General features: G+C 39.2%; 1 protein-coding gene across 1 annotated transcript in view; it reads left to right on the top strand.

The window, feature by feature from the left end:
* Positions 1–20,194, top strand: part of LOC120801588 (contactin-associated protein-like 5) — a 128,947-nt gene that overhangs the window by 32,166 nt on the left and 76,587 nt on the right. The window contains exon 3 of the mRNA XM_040148737.1: positions 3,404–3,597. Coding sequence (XP_040004671.1) covers positions 3,404–3,597 — 194 coding nt within the window. The remainder of the gene's footprint in view (positions 1–3,403; positions 3,598–20,194) is intronic.

Below are 20,194 nucleotides of genomic sequence, written 5' to 3'. Positions count from 1 at the left end.
TGGTTCTACTGCGGTTTTGTACTTTCTCTTTGAATTAAATTCCAAGGTCAAGTGTTCTCTTACGTTGCGTGCTCTGTCTAATTATATCTCCCCACTTGCATGTTTCCCACATGATTCTCCTTGGGCTAACTATAATACACAGCCAGGGATTAATTAGGGGTCTTTCTTGCCCCTCAATAGAGAATCCTTCCAGTATCCCAAAAAATTGATTAAGAAGGAGAGTTGCTATTCCTTTTGGATTGTGACAGAGTGATTCTAATATTGGCTGCAGACTTTCTTCCACAACAGTTGCAAGAATGGCATCCACAGAACATTAGGAAAATGAGCTTGCTCTTGTTTCAAATTCACCCACTTGGTAATTCGCCAGAACGTTAGGTTAATCAGCTGCGTGTTCTGATAGCATTCAAGGCCCACTGAAGTTATGTAAATTCATCATTCCCCATCTAATTTGAACCAACCACATGATGACAACTATCCATACCATTACAAATGACACAACAAAGGCAGTTAGCAACACTACTGTTTGGGTAGCCTAATTTCACCAAAAACATTATTTTTCATCTTACGGTATGTGAGATGTCCAAATAACTAATTGACCCATGCAAATCCTTATAATATCCACTGTTATATCTATTTTGACCTTATATATGTTATGGCCATTCTGACAATTTTTTTAGATTACTTCTGCATCCAATTTTAAGTTTACTATTTTCCTAATTATGTGCACTTATAATATCTACTGTTATATCTATTTTGCCCTTATATATATGTTATGCCCATTCTGACAATTTTTTTAGATTACTTCTGCATCCAATTTTAAGTTTCCTATTTTCCTAATTATGTGCACTTCGTTCACTTTGTACTCTTCTCTATTTGCACTATTATTTTTGTATTGTAACTCCAAATTGACCCTGGAGCCTGATGCATTTTTTTTTTCAAATAACCAATTAATCAGCTGATTTAACAATTATGACTTATTACAAGACATAAGACTCTTGACTCACTTGCACACTTATTGCTAGCACATCCACACTAGCACATCTGGCCAGTGGTCACCGTCCTGTAGGTCAATTAGCAACTCTAGTTGCTGTCCCATAGGCCCCTTAGCAACTACTGGGCTGCCATTCCGAAGGCCCTTAGCAAACACTTAATTGGGTGGCCGTCCCGTAGTTTACTTAGCACAACCTTTAGATCTACTGCCCGTTCAGACCCTTTTACAGCAGTAGCTGTGGACTGTCTTCATCCCTTCGTAGCAGACCTGGCACTTTTTCTCGACCAGCAGTAACTTGAGAGACAATCTACCTTTACATACTTGTCCTCATCGAATAGTGGTATCCACTGTAGTCTTTTTACTTATATCTTGCCTGTCCGTTCAGACCTTCCCTTAACTGTTTTAAACAGAGAAAAAAAAAGCGGTATCCACAGGACATCTTACACGCTTTAAATACTCTCTAACACCATTTTCCCCAATTAACATCACCACCGAGTTAGAGTTAGTATTTTATTCATCACTGGTCCATTCATACCAATATTTAACACATACACGTAATATCACATTGAACATTTTCACAACAAATTTAGATTCTTTGGAGGAGAGGCTTCGTACTGCCTTGGGTCGGGCGGATGCACACTGTGCTTAGACACAACAAATGTATACAGATTTCAAAAGGCTCTGCTTACCATGTTTTGTGGCCCCCATTGATTTGAGCAGCAGCAGCTTTGTCCAAGCATCAGGCCCCTTGAGCCTCTCATGGCTGACTCGCCAATTCAAAGCTTCACTAGGGCCAGATGGGTTCAGATTCTCTTCCACACGATTTGTAGTCTTCATTAATATACTATGCAATATTCAGATTTTAATGTGAAGTTGATTTATTATTGAAACAGAGTAAAATAGACTGAGCTGGTCCTGCGAGCAACTGAAATGTCTCAGTTAAACATTCAATTTTATAACAACTCAATACTCATCCTAGTGTGGGCCTAATATTAAGTACACTCCCATTGTTACATCTCCTTGGCCTGGTCTTGACTGATAAGACACTATTGATTCATCTCTCTGGGCGCTTCTCACTATGTTTACTCTACTTTCTACTTATTTACTTTTAGTGTTTACATTCCTCAGTAGCTGATATCTTCATGGGAGTTGGACATCAAAAGCATTTTTGTATCCCCTGATTTCATACGCCATTATATTTCAAAGCAAGCACATTCCTCTATCCTTCTTCCCTTAGATTCTCTTATTAAACACTCTTGATTCTCAGATTCTGATTCTAATGGTGACTTACTGAACATATCTAGAACAATTTAAAAAACAACAAATCATCACCATCAGTAGTATATCAAAATCTTGATTACATGCATTAGTATATGAAAAGAAGATTTCCCACATTAGCTCAAATGTGTCTGTAATAACAGAAGGACAGAGAGGAGTCTGTCCTTCTGCTGTCAAATTTTTTAGACAGTAGAGATTATACCTAGAAAGATTAAGATTACTTTAAAAAAGAACTGGGTGAAAGGGATGAAACCAAGTTATAATAACATAATTAAATGTGCTGCCATGCTTGTAGTTTTTATCATGGGTGCTGTAGTAAGTAATCATCGTTTAAACTTGTTAAGTCATAAAGATTTCAATTTCTTATCGCAACTGCTGTAGAGGATTCCAGTTTGCTTTTCAATCTGGAAAATAAACTTCAGGAACAAACGTAATATTTTCAGAAATTCTGAAGAAAGCTTTGCTGAATGAGACATTGCATGATTTACAGAAGCTTGTGAAGCAGGGTACCACGAAGTGAAGTTATGACTTTGGCTCTCTATACGCGCACATTCCTGGTAGATTACTTTGTTACATGAGGAAAAAAAGATGTAGGAAAAGTGATTTCTGCTCTGCAAATTTTCTGGAGTTGTAAAATCTTTCTTCACAATATTAATAACGTACATTACCTAGATTATTTCCTGTACCTGTAACAAAACGCCGTGTCAACACCAATGTTAATTGATGCGGTTTTTTAAAGAATTGCCATTTTAGGTCTAATGCCCACTAATACATACGGTAGGTTTGCTACAAAAACCTCACTGTAGCTGTAAAGATGATGTGCTTTTCATAAAAACAGACAAAAAATACTAATTGTGTAAACATTCTTTGGCATGTGATAGAGACGTAAGGTTGGAAAGGGCCAGGACTTCTATTCATTCACAAACCAGATTTAATGTACCAAAGTGTAACAGCATTTTGCGTTTGAGGAGCTCATCTATGTTAATCTCACTTAACCTCAATTCTGCACACATCTGGACAGCATTGATTTTTGCAAATTGAACCCAGTGGCACGGGGGAAAGATAGACTGAGTCGAAAATTGTTTAATTGAGTTTTAAAAGATCTCCTCTTCATGTGTTTTTCTTTTCTCCTAGGAGCAGGAGGCTGGTCTCCCATGGTGACAGACGAGGAGCCCTGGCTCCAGGTGGACCTAAGGGACCGGAAGGAGGTGACGGCAGTTGCCACACAGGGGCGCTACAACAGCTTAGACTGGGTCACCAGATACCTGCTGCTGTACAGTGACACAGGCCAGGCATGGAAACAGTATAGACAGGAGGATGGTATCTGGGTGAGTTTCTACAGTTTCATTTCAGCATTTCTTTTGTGATTGTTATGTCACTTTTGCTATAATGTTAAAGTGATGCTTGATGGTGTTTTTCGTTCAATGTCCATTTCCTGATTGATCCCAGGTCATGTGGCAGTGGACTCACTCAGGAGCAGATGCTGCTACTTTGACTCTGTCTGGGTCTCTGAATTAGAAGGGGGGTTGAAATTGGAGGTCTTCAAGGGTCTTAGTTCCACATAACCAAGGCCTGTCTTTGGACTCTAATCCAAATTATATTAAATCTAATCTGGTCAGGTTGGGTTTTAGGTGGAACTAAGCAGAATCAATCAACACTGATCATGTGATGTGTCATCATCAGAGGAGAAAAATGTGTTGTTTGAGAAAGAAAGAGTGTGAAGAGTTGGAGAAAAATTACATGTGTTGCTGCTCTTTTCCACTGTGGCAGTTTATTAGTTGGTGGAGGTCTGTTCACCTCCTCTGCATTTTGAACCAGGAATTACCCTAAGGTCTATTCAGATTGGATCAAACTGTCTCTCTCCTTTTTTTTTTTTTTTTTTGATAAAAATTAGTTGATGCGCACTGGGGTTGGGTTTGTTTACCCCAGTTTTCTGTAGGTCCGTTTTGGATGGGGTTCAGAATTTTGGAGACTTCTAGTTGGAATTATGTGTATTTCTTGATACTACCACTCGATGGCACCATAAATAAAGCTGGGTTTACTCTTGATCCAAGGTGTTAACATCAGTCCAGCTTTTAGATGTCAGTGGCATAGGTTTTAATTTGCACTTCAGCATTGGATTTCTCCAGTTGCTAAAAACAAAGCAAGACTAGACAGATGTATCATACAGGATCAGACTGTATTGCGATTTAATTATATTACAGCAGTTACATCAAGTAATTTCTATTTTGCCTTCTGTTATTACTGAATAGAGACTATTGCTGGGCAATTGGTATCTCTCCATTATGAAAGGGGATCAGAAGGGCGTAGATGTGTGTTAAAGCAGTAGATTATGAGCTTTTCTTCTACTTGCTTTATCTTCATTCTCGAAAAAGTTCCACCAGCATCAGAAACTTGAAGGCGAAAACACAGAAAGCCCAAGCTGAGAAATCATTGGTCCTGTTGTCTCCATGTGGTATCTCTATAGCCTATAGAGGAGCTAAAGTGGTAAATTAACAAAACACTTTCTTCTATGCATTATAACTTCCAGAAAAGCATGAGCCTCTCTTATAAGTGTGAGTTTATACATCCTTACCATTCCAGGGGTGTCTTATTGAGGTCAAGTTTAGGTTTCAAATTAAGTTTTTACTGAAGGTTCAAGCACGAAGACAACTACCAGCAAGCCTTATCTCATCATTGACACTCATATTGAAACTCCATCTCTCCTCTATAATGCGTGGGCTTTGCTATCATTCAATTATTATCTTAGCTGGAGTATATTCAAACCACTTACCTACAGTCCTGGTTAAAATTATTGGCTTCCCTGAAATTTAAGTACAGAATTTAGAACATCTTCAGACATAAATGCAAATTAACCAATTTTGTGGAATGTCCGAGGTTAATGAAAACACAAAAATGAATAAACATGACTGTGAAATAATACAAACACAAAATGTACCCCAGACACAATTATTGGCAGCCTTCACTAATATTTAGTTGCAGAATCTTTGCAAACAATGAAGGTCTATGAACGTTTCTTGCACCTGTCTGCTGGTAGTTTCTGCCACTCTTCCACTGCTATGCATTCAAGCTCTTTTAAGCTTGCAGGAGTCCTTTTTTGCAATGGCACATTTCAGCTCTCTCCAAAGGTTTTCAATGGGATTAGGTCACGACTCATCGCTGGCAAGTTTAAAACAGTCCATCTTTTACTTGTCAACTATTCTTTTGTGCTGCTGATGTTTGCTTTGGGTTGTTGTCCTGCTGACAGACCCAAGACCTTTGCCTCAAACCTAGTTTTCTGACACTGGGTAACACATTTAACTCTAAAATGCCTTTGTAATCTTCTGATTTCATCATTCCTTTGATACATTCAGTGCCTCCAGTACCAGAGGCAACAAAGCAGTTGCACAGCACGATAGAATATCCACCATGTTTTACCGTAGTTAGGGTGTTCTTCTCTATATGGGCTTCATTTTGCCACCTATTAATAAACTGAAGCACTGCATTCCCAAAGAGCTCTACTTGGGTTTCATCTGTCCATAGAACATTATCCCAGAAAAACTGTGGCTTATCCATGAAAGTTTTTACAAACATTAGTCTTGCCTTTTTGTGCCTTTCTTTCAATGGTGGTGTCCTCCTTGGCCTTAACCCATAGAGCCCTACTTGGTTTAGTGTGCAGCATATGGTACGGGCTGAAACCACCACTCCAGAGAGGCACCATGTCCTGGAAGAGTCTTAACAGTTTATGACTGTGAAACTTCTTGATAACATTATAAACTGTTTAAACAGGGATTTCAAGATCTTTGGCAATTAATACTTTTAATACTTTTGATGGTCGTACGTTTTGTGTCCGTATTTTTTATTTCACTATATGAGAGCTTTTTTTAATATGTTGTTCAGTAGCTTTGGACAGTTTATTAAATATTATGATTTTACAAAATAGGTTAATTTGCATTTATTTCTGGAGTTATTCTAAATTCTATACTTGAAATGCAGGGGTGCCAATAATTTCAACCAGGGCTGCATGTTGTCTCTCTCTGCTGTCATTGCAATCTATGATGCGCACAACTTCGCTGTTCGCAACTTCCCCAATTCTTTCAGAAATGATCCAATTTTTCTGCCTGATCTTGCTGATTTCTGCCTCACCAATCTTCAGAATGTCCGATTCTGATGAGAGCCTAACAGATCCTGCTGAACGGTCAGCCGATCTGCCATTTCATCGAACACCTTCTAGTGGCACAAACCCCTATTCCATGCAGAAGTATTGTTCAGCAATCCACATTCCAGATGATCACCTCCAACAATCCGAGGAAGCCCAGATGATCAGTTTTTTAGCTGATAAAGGTATGATTCCAGCACCCGGCCTGGATCTTCCCCAGTTTAAAGCCATGGTTTCAAATTTTCTGTGGAAGTCAGCCCCTGCTAAGGATGATGACACCCCAGCGCCAACTCGAGCCTGTAGACATAAGCACACAAAAAATATCATCTTCACTTCCTCAACATGCCAGGTGCAAAAGATTCACCTCCAATCCTCCATCTGACCATTCTGCTCTCCTGTAAGCAATCCACCAGCTCATCAACAAAATATCCAACATGGATACATGCCTCCGAGGACTTGAAAATTCCTCATCTTCCTTGTCAAATCAGCCCCACTGATCCTAATGGCACCACTTCTTCGAGCTGCCCCCACCAGGCATTCCAACCAAGTTTTCCCCTGCATAATCTTGCCAGCACCCATCCTGCATATGGGTAGACCATACATTTCCTCTGCTGCTAATATATCCTCTTGGTTGAAATCAAAAACCCTACAGGGCAAGGATAATAATCTGGTTAGCCTTATTCTGCCTTTATCGGAAAAACAATTAAAACTTCACATTATTACGAAATCATGGCTTTCCCAGATTATACAAAGATTTATAGATAGGGGAATTTCTGGTGGCATTTGGAGTCACACATTTTATTAATGTAAGTGTTGGTGATCTGAATCTGAAAAATGGAAAGAACATATTCTACCAATATCACAAGGCTTTTCATGCAAGGCTGCAATCTAAATCGCTCAATTCAACCTGCGCCTTGCCTAGTCAGTTCTGGACACCACAACCATTATTTTAGTTACCAGAGGATGTCCAGTCAGTACCTTTTCAGACTGTTGCCTTCAAGGCAAAATGGAAGGTTAGGGAAAGTATGCAACAGGAGAATTAACTGAAAATAATGTGAATATCACAGGTAAAAGTGGTGATAAATTTAGAATCATGTTTGGATAAAGAAGCCAGTGGTCATTTCTTAGTTCACCCAGTTAGCAGAAAAGAAGTGTATTAGGCTACTTGCATGTCTAGGGACTGATAGCAGCTGAGTCAGCGTTGCAAAATCAGAAATAGGGGAGAAGATAGTGTCACACCGCAGTGGTGTGGAGATGAAGGTCTTGCAGTTGAAGTTGACTGTGGAGACAAAAAGGGACACCTATTCCACCAGTAACAAGGGAAAACCGAAAGTGCATTCCAGTGAAAATCTTGTATAAAAATCGCTTTTTATTTTCTAAAATATTAGTGCAGTATTTCTGTAAAATATTTTTCTTACACACACACACACATATATATATATATATATATATATTTTTTTTTTTTTTTAAATCTCCCTTTCACCCCCAGTTTGTCAGTCTAGATCTGGAAGTCCCACAGGATCTTGGATTGGTCATTCTCAACAACCTTAGGAGATTTGTCTTCCATTGTGACCTTGGGACCTCCAACCCATACTCAGTGCAGATGTTCCTGTACACTATGCCAGCCACTTGGTTATGGCGTTCCATGTACGCTGTTCCTGCCTGCATCTTACACCCTGCTACTATGTGCTGAACTGTCTCAGGAGCATCTTTGCACAGCCTGCACCTGGGGTCCTGTCGGGTGTGGTAGATCCCCGCCTCTATTGATCTTGTACTGAGTGCCTGTTCTTGTGCTGCCATGATTAGTGCTTCTGTGCTGTACTTCAGTCCAGCCTTTTCCAGCCAGTGGTAGGATTTCTTGATATCAGCCACTTCTTCTATCTGTCGGTGGTACGTGCCGTGTAGGGGCTTGTCCCTCCATGATGGTTCCTCCTCTTCCTCTGCATCATCAGGTTTCTGCTGCCTGAAGTATTCACTTACTAATTCATCTTTGGGGGCCATCTTCCTGATGTATTCCTGGATGTTGGTTGTTTCATCCTGGACAGTTGCTTTGATGCTAACCAGTCCTTGGCCTCCCTTGTTCCGCCTAGTGTACAGTCTCAGGGTGCTGGAATTGGGGTGAAACCCTCCATGCATTGTTTAGGAGCTTTCTTGTCTTGATATCAGTGGCCTCTATCTCCTTCTTTGGCCAGCTTATTATACCAGTGGGGTAACTGATGACTGGCAGGGCGTACGTGTTGATGGCCCGTATCTTGTTCTTCCCATTCAGCCGACTTTTCAGGACCCGCCTTCCTCTTTGTAGGTATTTGGCTGTGGCTGACATCCTTGCGGCCTCCTCAAGGTTCCCATTTGCCTACAGGATCCCAAGGTATTTGTAGCTGTCCTGAACATCTGCGATGCTGCCTTCTGGTAGTTCAACCCCCTCCGTTCTGATCATCATCTCTCTCTTCGATACCATCTGACCACATTTATCTAGTCCGAATGACATTCCGATGTCGTTGCTGTAGAGCCTGGTGAGGTGGATCAGTGAGTCGATTTCTCATTCCTGGCATACAGCTTGATGTCATCCATGTAGAGGAGGTGACTGATGGTTGTTCCGCTAATATATATATATATATATATATATATATATACACACACCACACAGTCCTGGTTAAAGTCTTGGTTGGCATCCCTGAAGTTTAAGTATAGAATTTAGAATATCTTCAGAAATAAATGCAAATTAACCAATTTTGTGGAGTCAAAATATTTTAATAAAATGTCTGAGGTTACTGAACAAACAAAAATGAACAAACGAAACTTACATAATACTGAAATAATACAAACAAAAAATTTACCCCAGACACAATTATTGGCACCCTTCAGTAATATTTAGTTTCAGAACATTGGGCACTTATGAAGGCCTCTAAACATTTCTTTTAGCCATCTATAAGCCTTTTGCACCTGTCTGCTGGTAGTTTCTGCCACTCTTCCACTGCTATGTGGTCAAACTCTTTTAATTTTTCTGGAGTCCTTTTTGCAACGAATGATTTCCAGCTCTTTCTAAATGTCTGCAATGGGATTTAGGTCAAGACTTATTGCTGGCCAGTTTAAAACAGTCCAACTTTTCCTTTTCAAACATTCTTTTGTCCGGCTGGATATGTGTATTGGGTCGAGGGACCCAAGACCTTTGCCTCAAACCTAGTTTTCTGACACTGGGTGACACGTTTTGCTCTAAAATGCCCTGGTAACCTTCTGATTTCATCCTTTCTTTGATTCATTCAATGCCTCCAGTACCAGAGGCAGCAAAGCAGCCCCAGAGCATGATTGAACCTTCCCCATGTTTTACTGTAGGTAGGGTGTTCTTTTCCAAACAGAAGCACTGCATTCCCATGTCCATAGAACATTATCCAAGAAAGACTTTCAATAGGGGTGTCCTTGTTGGCCTTCACCCATGGAGCCCTACTTGGTTTAGTGTGCAGCGTATAGTATCAGCTGAAACCACCACTCCAGATTGCTCCAGGTCAGTCTGAAGCTCTTAAGATGTCTTTCATGGTGTTTTTTCCACAATCAGACTTCTCTCATTGAGTTTCTTTTTAGCACCATGTCCTGGAAGCATTTCAACAGTTGTATGACTGTGAAACTTCTTGATAACATTACAAAATGCTGAAACAGGGATTTCCAAATCTTTGGAAATTGCCTTTGGAATTACTATTGTTTCTGTTAATAGCATCAGGAGATGCTGTCAATCAGTTCTCTTGTCTTTGCCATTGTGAAAAACGAATCAGCCCCTTTTTATACAGTAAAACCATCATTCATTGGTTAATTCAGGTTATGTGAACACTGAAAATTAAGCACAGGCAAGTCTTATTTATTTTGATTTTCTGTTTGAGGAACTACTTTAATTCATCAAAAAAGGTGCCAATAATTGTGTTAAGTCTACATTTTATGGATGTAGTTTTTTATTTCACTGTATCAAAGCAGTTTTTGTTGTTGTTCAGTAACTTTAGACATTTTATTTAATATTCAGATCATACAAAATTGGTTAATTTGCATTTATTTCTGAAGATATTCTAAATTCTGTGCTTAAATTTCAGGGGTGCCAATAATTTCAACAAGGACTGTACACACACACATTAGAGATATCTATATGTGTGTGTGTATATATACACATATATACAGTGCATTCAGATAGTATTTAGACCCCTTCACTTTTTTCACATTTTGTTATGTTGCAGCCTTATGCTTAAATGTGTGTGTTTAAATTAATTTTTTCCCTCCTTTGTTTACATTCAATACCCCATAATGGCAAAGTAAAAACAGAATATTAGAAATTTTTGCCAATTTCTTAAAAAGGAAAAACTGAAATATCACACAAGTATTCAGACCCTTTGCTATGACACTTGAAATTTAGCTCGGGTGCCTCCCATTTCCATTTCCCCTGATGTTTTTCTGCGTATGTTTTTCTGCGGCAGTGACTGGGAGACTGGTCAGGGTTGTGCAACAGCTGAACGGAGCAAAGTACAGAGATATCCTTAATGAAAACCTGGTCCAGAGTGCTCAGGACCTCAGACTTGGCTGAAGTTTCACCTTCCAATGACCCTAAGCACACAGCCAAGACAATGCAGGAGTGGCTTAGGGACAGCTTTGTCAATGTCCTTGAGTGGCCCAGCCAGAGCTCTGACTTGAACCCAATAGAACATGTCTGGAGAGACCTGAAAATGACTGTCCACCGAAAGTCCCCATTCAACCTGACAGAGCTTGAGTCGATCTGCAGAGAAGGGCAGAAAATCCCCAAATCCAGGTGTGCAAAGCTTGTTGCGTCATATCCAAGAAGACTCGAGGCTTTAATATCTGCCAAAGGTGTTGAACTAAGTACTGAGTAAAGGGTCTTAATAATTTTGTCAGTGTGATATTTGAGTTTTTCTTTTTTTAATAGATTTACAAAAATTTGGGTTTTTTGTCAATATGGGTTAATGAGTGTTGATGAAGGATAAAATGAATTTAACCAATTTTTAGCATAAGGCTGCAACATCATAAAATGTGAAAAAAGGGAAGGGCTCTGAATACTTTGACTGCACTGTATATGGGTCACCAGTTAGATATGATTCAGATATACAGTTATTTAAATGAAAACCATGTGAAAATTTAGAGTGGGAATGTCTTTTTGATGAAGTCTTAATTTTAAAAAGTAACTAGTAATTTACAGTATAACTCGACATTGCCCTCCAAATTGCAGTGGACTAAAAGTATAATGTAGTGGACTAGAAGTATAAAGTAGCACAGAATGAAATATTAAAGTAAAGTACCATTACCTAAAAATTGTTCAAAAAAGTTCTTTGTTTTGCCATCAATAGTTTTTTATTTTGAAAATACAGGAAATAACAAATACACAAACAACAACAACAGGGCAGCACATTAACAATAATGGTCATGCCTGACCATGTCTGCAAAGCTGGCTCTATTGAGTTGTGCCGTTGTACACTTGAGAGAAGCTATACTTTGGTGGGATGCCATCCAGCATTGAGTCAAAGGGAGATTGGGATTAAATCAGTGACAATATGGTCTTTTTCGCTACTGTAAATCCTGCCAGCAATAGCCTGAGCTGGCTTAGAATTGTACAGTTCTTGAGTAAATGTACTTTCCACCACTTGGACTCTTGATATACAGTTAAAAAAAAAAGGATCAAACTTGATGAAGCAGATCCATAGATTTGGTCTTCTTTATTCTATACAATCTTTCTTGCTTGTCAAAAAATGACAGCTATATTACCCACAATGCAACTAAACAGAGATCTGAAGAGTTGTTGTTTTCTTGTTCTGGACTAAAGTGTGGACTAAAAACTAACATTTTCCTCAGGAAATGTTGTGATGTATGCAAGCATTACATGCATGAAAATGTCCTCTACCTGTGCAATTATCAGAACATTTATTTTTCTATTCAGATCCATTTGTCTGTTTTGTGTTTGACCTGAGACCCAGCTCCAGCTTTATCCTTTTTAAACCTTGACAAAGAAAGTCTGTTGAAACATTCTGAGCAAAGCTTTGAAAGACACAAAAGGACATGAAAACAACAGGATAGCACAAGCTGATGAGGACAAATTATCCAAAAGCCAGCAAGAAAAGCTGTCGAAATGACTGAGGCAATTAAAATGTGAAATATCCTGTGCAATACCACAAACAATTGAAGAAAAAACAGGTTTTAGAACAGGATCAAAGATATTTTATGATTGATGGAAAGTAAATGAATAACTACACAAGACCTGGTGTTCTAAATCCTGTTTCTCTACTACCTGTCTGTAAAATATTTACAATCTTCTCCACTGTTGAAGTAAATAAAAACTTCTAGCTAGTCTTCCTGGTAAGGGTCCAGATCATTATTATTATTGTCATCATCGTCATCATCATCATCATCATCGTCGTCGTAATCATTATAATCATCATCCTTGAAGAGCTCTGCAAAGAACTCCTTTTATCCTGCAGGGAATCAAAGCCATTTATTTCCCCTTGGGATGAATTTATCCCCTTTAAAGGCCCAATCAGTTTCTTTTAATCATATTCGTAAATTGTAGGTATGCATTATTGCTGGAAAATCATAATTATGTGTTTCTCATTTAGTCATAAATGAGAGCCCCCAAGCACTCCGCTCCACCAGCACTTTCCACATGTTCAGAATACTGAATGTCTTTATTATGTATCCTTCATGTACATGTGTTAACCATATTCAGTATCTTTGAGATGGGATTGAGCATTACTAAGATTTAAGAAATTGTGTTAATTGTGCAAAATACATTTAATATCCAACAAGGAGGACGTTAACAAACAGATGAGAAACAAAACTGAATCAGTAAAAAAGTAAAAATCCTGTTAAAAAAGATTTCAAGACTCAGTAACAGTCCTTCACTTTTCTTATTATTATTTTAGTTTAAGTGGATTCGATTCAATTCAGTTCAGTTTTATTTATGCAGAGCCAAATCATCTCAGGACACTTTTCATATAAAGCAGGTCTAGACCGTACTCTTTACAGTTATATTTACAGAGACCCAACATTCTCCCATGAGCAAGCATTTGGCGACAGCAGCAAGGAAAAACTCCCTTTTAACAGGTAGAAAACTTGAACAGAACCTGACTCATGGTGGGTGGCTATCTGCCTCGATCAGCTGGGTTGACAAAGAAAGAGAAAGACGGGGGGGGCAGGAAGGAGGAAAAAGAACATGGCACAACCACATAAAGATGTATAGTAATAATGAGTCTAATAATAAAACTAATAACTAAAATAAGAGGGCCAATAATAATACTAATAAGACTAAATATGATAATAATAATGACAATTATAATAATTGAAGCACTGAGTATTGAGCGGGATCATGGGGGCCGGAGGTGGATTGCAGTGAAAGATCCAGACTCTGCAGCACCAGAGGCAGAAAATACTGGCAGAAAGCAACAGGAGGAGAGAGGAGAGAGACAAGAAAGCACAAAACTATGGGAGAGAGAAGAAGTTAAGTTAGTAATTAGCACTGATGGGATATGAATGCTTACAGATGGAGAGGGAGAGGAAAAAATATCGTTATGAGATAATGAGTTTCTGAGGTTCTGAGGAGTTTAACAGCAGAAAATTGCTGGTCATTTAGGTCTGTATGTCCTTAAGGCTTGCTTGAAGTTTAGCTAACTAATTGGTTTCCTCTAATTGGTTCCACATTGACACGTACAATTGGGTATAATCTACATAACAATGGAAGTTTTATGGAGTGTTTCCTGATAATATTGCCTAAAGGAAGCATATATATATTAGGTGAATAGAACTGGCCCAAGCACAGAACCTTATAGAACTCCGTGACTAACTTTTGTGTATATGGATGATTTATCTTTAATGTGCACAAACTGAAATTAATCTGATAAATAGGACTTAGACTTAGAGCAGTTCCTTTAATGCCAATCAAATGTTCCAGTCTCTGTAATATGATGTGATGGTCAATAGTGTCAAATGCAGCACTAAGATCTAACAAGACAAGTCCTTTGTCAGATGCAATTAGAAGATCATTTTTAACCTTTACCAGTGCTGTCTCTGTGCTATGATGCACTCTAAATCCTGACTGAAAATCCTCAAATAAACTGTAATACCATATATAGAAAGTTACACAACTGGTTAGCGATTGCTTTCTCAAGGATCTTAGAGAGAAAGGGAAGATTAGATATAGGTCTATTTTTGGCTAAAACACGATCAAGAGTGGATCAAGAGTAAGCTTTTTAAGAAGAGGTTTAATTACAGCTATTTTAAAAGGACAGCGATATACATAGCCTGTTAATAAAGACATATTGATTATATCTAATAAAGAGGTGTCACTAAGGATAAAACTTCCTTAGGCACCCTAGTTGGGATGGGGTCTAAGAGACAGGTTGTTGGTTTAGAGGAAGACATTGCTGAAGTTAGTTGGCAAAGGTTGATGGGAGAAAAACTGTCTAAATATATCTTAGATTTTACAGTGGTTTCTAAGGTTCCTGGATTTAAAGAGAAATCGTTGCCGGTTGAGTGCAGACAGTGGTGAATTTTGTCTCTATTAGTTAGAATTTTATCATCAAAGAAGCTCATGATATTGTCACTACTGAGAGCTACACGAATACATGTCGGCCTGGCTATAGTGCTGAAAAGAAACCTAGGGTTATTTTTATTTTCCTCTATTAAAGATGAGTAACGTTGCTCTGGCATTACAGAGGACCTTCCTATATGTTTTTTTCCTTTCCAGTTTTCACGCAGTTTGCTTTAATTGCAGGTTTTAAACCATCCTTTTTTTTATTATCTTCTTTTTAGAGGGGTGTTATAGTAGAGTGTGAAGTGGATGATGTAAACTATGCCAAAGAGAGCACATATTCAGTCTCCCTTCATTTTAAATGTCCATTCCAGTCGTTTTGCATATTAAGCCAAATTACTACTATCTGTTTAAACCCCCATTGGTGTCAGTCATGTCAGAAAGCATTTGGCCATATTTCAGCTTTTGTAATATTTTGCCAAAATGTTAAAATTTTCACAATGGAATATTCAGGAGATGCACCCTTAGAATTCAGTAATTCAACTGCCAAAACATACATCTGCAATTGTAAGTCACGGCAATTAATGCCATGGCATATAAAGTATGATGGCACCTGTGTGTGGCCTTGTCACTGACCGGCTGTCTCGGTGTATCCACCTGTTCTGTGTGTTGCTCTGTTCACTCTCCTATTTATCAGTGATGGACAGACTCTCCTGTTCATCACAGTCAGTGGTGGATCATGGTATTTCCACTCCAGGGATTAGTTTTCTCCAACCCTTGTCGCCACCGTGTCTGCCAGTAGTCGGCGTCAACTGTGGTTTGCAGCACCAGAGCTGGAGGAAAGGAGAAGAGGCGATGTCCAGGTAAAGCTAAGACAGCTCTGGAGGCGAGGTGTCGTTGTAACTTATGATGAGCTTTGGCTTGGTGTATCTCATTACTCCGTGGAATGAATTCCCCTTATCCATGGCTGGGATGTCAGACTCTCCTTTCTCTGACCTGTCTTCCCCAACTCTCCCAGTTAGAGCATTGCTTCTCCCTCCCGAGTGAATGAAATCTACCTGTGCAATGGAGGGAGGCCCCATCATCTGCACTCTGCCCCCGGATCAGGTCTCCAAAAATCCCAAAATGGTGCTGCTAAATGCTTGCTCCATAACTCCCTGCAGTGTTCAGGAGCCGCTTTTCCTTGCTTGGTGAGCACTGGGTCATTCTCTTCATTTGAACTTCAGACAATTAAAGTTGGACATACTAATCTTTTTCATTGTATTTTAGTTTACCGCCCGCCTGGCCCAAATGAATTATTGTTAATTGAATTCCCTGACTTTTTGTCCTCTATCCTTAAGCTTTCCAGATTTATCATTGCTGGTGATTTTAATATTCATGTCAGTAAGACTGTTTTTCCTCTAGTTTTATTGATATTACGAAGTCTTTTAATCTCACTCAGCATGTATCAGGCCCTAAACACAACAGAGGGCATACTCTGGACCTTTTACCCTTGTTTTAAATATGGATTCTTTATTTTCAGAGGATCTTATTTATTACTAATCTCAAATGTATTTTATCTGATTTGTCATTTAATTTGGATTCCTTACCTTGCCGCGAAATCCTTATTATATATACTTGTTATATATCAAGTGTATACAAGATCATGAAAATTTAATGTAAATAAAATGATTATTGTTACAGAACAATTACTTCCTGTTGACGGTAGGTAGTGCTATTACTATGATTCTATATTGGCCCTGTGTCTTAAGGCCAGGGCTCTTATCAAATGTGAAATTTGGGAAAGATCTGATGATGTGGATTCGAATTACCAGAGTTTCTATTTTCTTGTCAAAAAATTGAAATTCACCACACCGCCAGGTAAACGACATTCAGTAAAACAACTTCCTGTCTCATGGCTAACCATCTAAATTTGCCATGCTGCCAATTCAGCATCATGAAAGTCTTTAGATTGCACTGACTAAATTTGAAGTTGATCTGGTCAATTCTCTATGAGGAGTTCGTTAAACTAGAATGCCTGTAAATGGCAAAAATTGCTCAAAAATTGTACAGTAAATTCAAAATGGCTGACTTCCTGTTGGGTTTTAGGTTATGGCTCCAAAAGATGTTTTTTGTAAGTCATGGGATGTTACATATGCCTACCGAATTTGATACCATGAAGGGCTACTTTGTTGAAATTTTGTAAGGGGCGTTATCGAGTGATTCTGCCACAGCCATCTGCAACACCCATAAAATATGTAAATTTTCACCACATCTAACACATGCAGTTTCATGGGTTTCGAGCACTTTTAGCCCCTCAAAAATGCAATTAATTTGCATGGAGAATATAATAATCAGGCCCCATTAATTGGGGCCTGATTATTAGTTTTATTTTACACTATTAGTAATATTGTTACTCCTGTATCACCTGCTTTTTCAACTGAGGAATGTAACAGTTTCTTTCTTTGTGGGCAAGATTAATGACATCAGGTCAAACCCCCCCCCCCCAAAAAAAAAAAAAACTAACCTAATCAGCCTTAAGAAAGCCTTCTCTGCCCCCCTTGACATCTTACCAACATCTCTTTTAAAAAAAGTCATTGGCTCTGTTGGTCCTGCTGTGCTCTCCATAATCAACAACTCTGTGTTATCTGGTCATGTCCCTGCTCAATTCAAAGAGGCTGTTATTCAACCACTTCAAACCTTAATCCAGCTCTACCCTAAACTTAAAATACCATCTCCAAGCTACCCTTTGTGGCCAAATTTTTAGAGCAAGTTGTTGCTAAGCAGCTCACAACTCCAATAGATGAGCATAATATCTTTTGATAAGTTTCAGTCTGGCATCTTCCACTTGCGCTAAACACAAATAGCTCTTCTTAGAGTCTCGAACAATATTTTGATGCATGGCAACGCAGGAGAATGTTAGGCGTTGGTGCTGTTGGATCTTAGTGCTGCTTTCAATACTGTGGACCACCGTATCTGGGTTGATAAGACTTGAGCAGTTTGTGGGTATCTCTGGGTCAGCCTTGCATTGGTTCTCTTCCTACCTCTCTGATAGGAGTTTTGCAGATTCTGTTGGCAGTTTTGCCTCCTCATCTAAAACTATGTATTGTGGTGTCCCCCAAGGTTCAGGCCTTGGTCCTATTCTGTTCACTTTGTACATGCTTCCCCTTGGACAGTTATTAGGGCACTTTAAGGGAATCTCCTGTCTTTGTTGCACAGATGATTAAATGTCTCATTCAAACCTCAAAACATTGCCAAATTATCATTTTTAAATACTCATCTAAATGCTATAAAAGATGGGATGGCCACTAATTTCTTATCACTGATTGCTGAAAAAACTTCGCTCTTGGTTTTTTCCAGCCGAGAAACATTGCAAAGCTCAGGCCCATTGTGTCTCAAGCAAAGATGAAAATTTTAATCCATGCTTTTGTATCATCCAATCTTGACTATTGTCCAAAATTCTGCTGCTATACTCTTGACCAGGTCCTCCAAAAGGTCTCATGATATTGATTTTAACTGCTTCACTGGCTCCCCATCAAATTCAGAATCCAATTCAAAGTCATTGTAACCACCTATAGATCTCTCCATGTACAGGCTACTGCCTACATTAGAGATCTACTGCAGCCCTATGTCACCAGCAGGTCTCTACGGTCATCTGATCATGGTTTGCTGGTTGTTCCTAGAACAAGGTTTAAAACTAAACGAGAGTGCACTTTTGAGGTTGTGGCAACCAAATTTTGGAACTCTCTGCCTTTGGATTTAAAATTTTAGGACACTATGGACACCTTTAAAAAGCAGCTCAAGACCTTCTTGTTTAGGCTAGCCTTTATGTAATTTTTCTATTTATTCTGTTTTTTAATGTTTTATGTCTATATGCATGTCTCTGCTCTTGGTGCTTGTGAAAGTACAATAATTCAAGTTGGCACAAAAATTCAAGCAGCTCAGCTTTGTTTGATGGCTTGTGACCATCCATCTTCCTCTTGATCACATTTCAGAGGTTTTCAATGGGGTTCAGGTCTGGAGATTGGGCTGGCCATGACAGGGTCTTGATCTGGTGGTCCTTCATCCACACCTTGATTGACCTAGCTGTTTGGCATGGAGCACTGTCCTGCTGGAAAAACAAATCCTCTAAGTTGAGGAACATTGTCAGAGCAGAAGGAAGCAAATTTTTTTCCAGGATAACCTTGTATGTGGCTTGATTCATGCGTCCTTCGCAAAGACGCATCTGCCCGATTCCAGCCTTGCTGAAGCACCCCCAGATCATCACCTATCCTCCATCAAATTTCACAGTGGGTGCGAGCACTGTGGCTTGTAAGCCTCTCCAGGTCTCCGTCTAACCATTAGACGACCAGGTGTTGGACGAAGCTGAAAATTGGACTCATCAGAGAGGATGACTTTACTCCAGTCCTCTATGGTCCAATCCTTATGGTATTTTGCAAACCTCAGCCTGGCTCTTCTTTGTTTCTCATTGATGGAGGGCGTTTTTCTAGCCTTACACGACTTGAGCCCTGCCCCTAGGAGCCTGTTTCGAACCGTTCTCGCTGTGCATTTCACCCCAGCTGCCATTTGCCGTTCTTTATGTAGGTCACTTGATGTCATCCTATGGTTGCTGACTGACATTCGAATGAGTTGACGGTCATCCCGGTCAGTGTAGAGTCGTTTTCGCCCTCTGCCGGTCTGTAGCTTTGTTGTCCCCAACATCTTTTGCTTGACCTTGTTCTTATGAACCGCCGTCTTAGAAATTTTAAGGATGGAAGCAACCTGACACTCACTGTATCCCTCTGCCAGTAAAGCCAGAATTGAACCCTTCTTTTCCTCACTCAAAACTTTTCTTTTCAGCTTTTCTTTTGGCAAGGTCATTATCTATTTTTTGATTCAAATTACTTTTGAGGTACTACTAGCACTGTTTTTGCCATCCAGCTGGTCCTATTGCAAGAGAATAGGGATGACCACAGCAGTGGTCTTTGTACTTTTCCTCGTTAAATATGGTTCAGGTGATCACCTAATCAGTACCTCATTAAATAGAGTGAGGTGTGCTTGTGTTGGAATTCAACAGACAGTGGAATGGAATGGCTGTCATACATGTAGAGATGCTGATTTCAGAAACATTTGCAGTGGTCTCTTAAATTTTTCCAGAGCTGCATATTGGAATATATGTATTCTTCAACCGGTCAGTGTTTTGTGTATTATTTCCAGAGTGTTGAGTCTATAATAAAGCAATTTCCGCCATAGGACCCCTTCACTTTTTTCACTTTGTGTCATAGATTTAATTGTAAGTGGATAACACTGCCAATCACTCTAT

This window comes from Xiphias gladius, chromosome 16 (assembly GCF_016859285.1).
Source record: "Xiphias gladius isolate SHS-SW01 ecotype Sanya breed wild chromosome 16, ASM1685928v1, whole genome shotgun sequence".
Taxonomy (NCBI): domain Eukaryota; kingdom Metazoa; phylum Chordata; class Actinopteri; order Istiophoriformes; family Xiphiidae; genus Xiphias; species Xiphias gladius.
Note: the sequence above shows the minus strand (reverse complement) of the source record. Positions and strands in the feature narration are given on the sequence as shown.